General features: G+C 70.8%; 1 protein-coding gene across 1 annotated transcript in view; it reads right to left on the reverse strand.

Annotated features, from left to right (window-relative positions):
- LOC103616333 (mitogen-activated protein kinase 10-like) overlaps positions 1-1,062 on the reverse strand; it is a gene marked incomplete at its 5' end in the record, with an annotated part of 3,008 nt that extends 1,946 nt beyond the window's left edge. Inside the window, 2 exons of the mRNA XM_017735221.1 lie at positions 4-645; positions 965-1,062. Of these exons, the coding sequence (XP_017590710.1) occupies positions 4-645; positions 965-1,062 (740 nt within the window). The remainder of the gene's footprint in view (positions 1-3; positions 646-964) is intronic.
- Positions 1,063-1,065: the final 3 nt, after the last annotated feature.

Here is a 1,065-nt window from a genome sequence, read left to right on the forward strand (position 1 = left end):
CGCGCGCCCACCCGCTCCCCCCCAGCCAATTGGCCAAAGCCAGTAAACCGTTCTGCAAGGCAAACAAGGCCAGCGGAGCAGCCCAAGCCCTTGCGGGCCTGCCAAGCCGAGCGGCCGGGGCCTGGCTTTTGCAGCCCCCCTCTGTGGGCAGGGCCGGCAGCCGGCTCCTGGGGCACAGCATCTGCCCCGTGCCAAAGGGCAGCCGGCAGCCGGCTGAATGCCGCACCCCCCCGCCCCGGGGGGGAAGGGGCCCGGGCGGGCCCGGCCTGTGGGCTCACCGGCAAATCGCGTGAAGGCCTGCTCCTGGAGGAAGGTGCCGCAACCGAAGTCGATGAGCTTCAGGTCGCCGCTCTCCGGGTCCACGAGGAGGTTCTCCGGCTTGATGTCCCGGTGCAGGACGCCGCAGGCGGTGCAGTGCCGCACGGCCTCCAGCACCTGGCAGAAAAGCCAGCGCGCCATCTCCTCGCACAGGAACCCCTGCTCCAGCAGGAAGGCCAGGAGATCCTGCGATGACTCCGGACGCTCCATCACCAGCAGGAAGCTGTCAGGCAGCTCAAACCAGTCGAGCAGCTGGATGATGTTGTGGCAGCCAGAGCCCACCTTCTCCATCAGCACAATCTCCATGGGAACACGGGTGCCGTCGGGCTGTGAGGAGGAGACGGTGCCTCCAGCAGGCCTGATGCCGCCCTGTGGCTGCTGTGCTGCCCCGTGCCTGGGATGCCCCAGTGCCCCCTCGGGCAGCCTCCCTGGTGCTTGGGCTTCCTCCCGCCCAGGGGATGCTTGGGGGGTGCCCCCCTGCCCGGCCCCACCTCCGGTGTTTGGCATCCCCGGGCCCGCCATGCTCCGGCTCGCACGCTGAGCCCACGCCCGCTCCCCCCGCCCTGCGCCGCCTCCTGCCCTCGGGGCCCCGGCCTTATCCCTGCCCGCCACGCCCCGCTCTGTCGCGCTGGCCCCGCTCACTCACCAGCTCGTACCACTGCAGGACGCTCTCCCGGGCCACGCGTTTGATGGCCACCTGCAAGGCCACGAGAGACGGGGCTGAGCTCAAGCCCTGCCCCCGCCCTG

Source organism: Corvus brachyrhynchos, unplaced genomic scaffold, assembly GCF_000691975.1.
Source record: "Corvus brachyrhynchos isolate BGI_N302 unplaced genomic scaffold, ASM69197v1 scaffold95, whole genome shotgun sequence".
In the NCBI taxonomy this organism is placed as follows: domain Eukaryota; kingdom Metazoa; phylum Chordata; class Aves; order Passeriformes; family Corvidae; genus Corvus; species Corvus brachyrhynchos.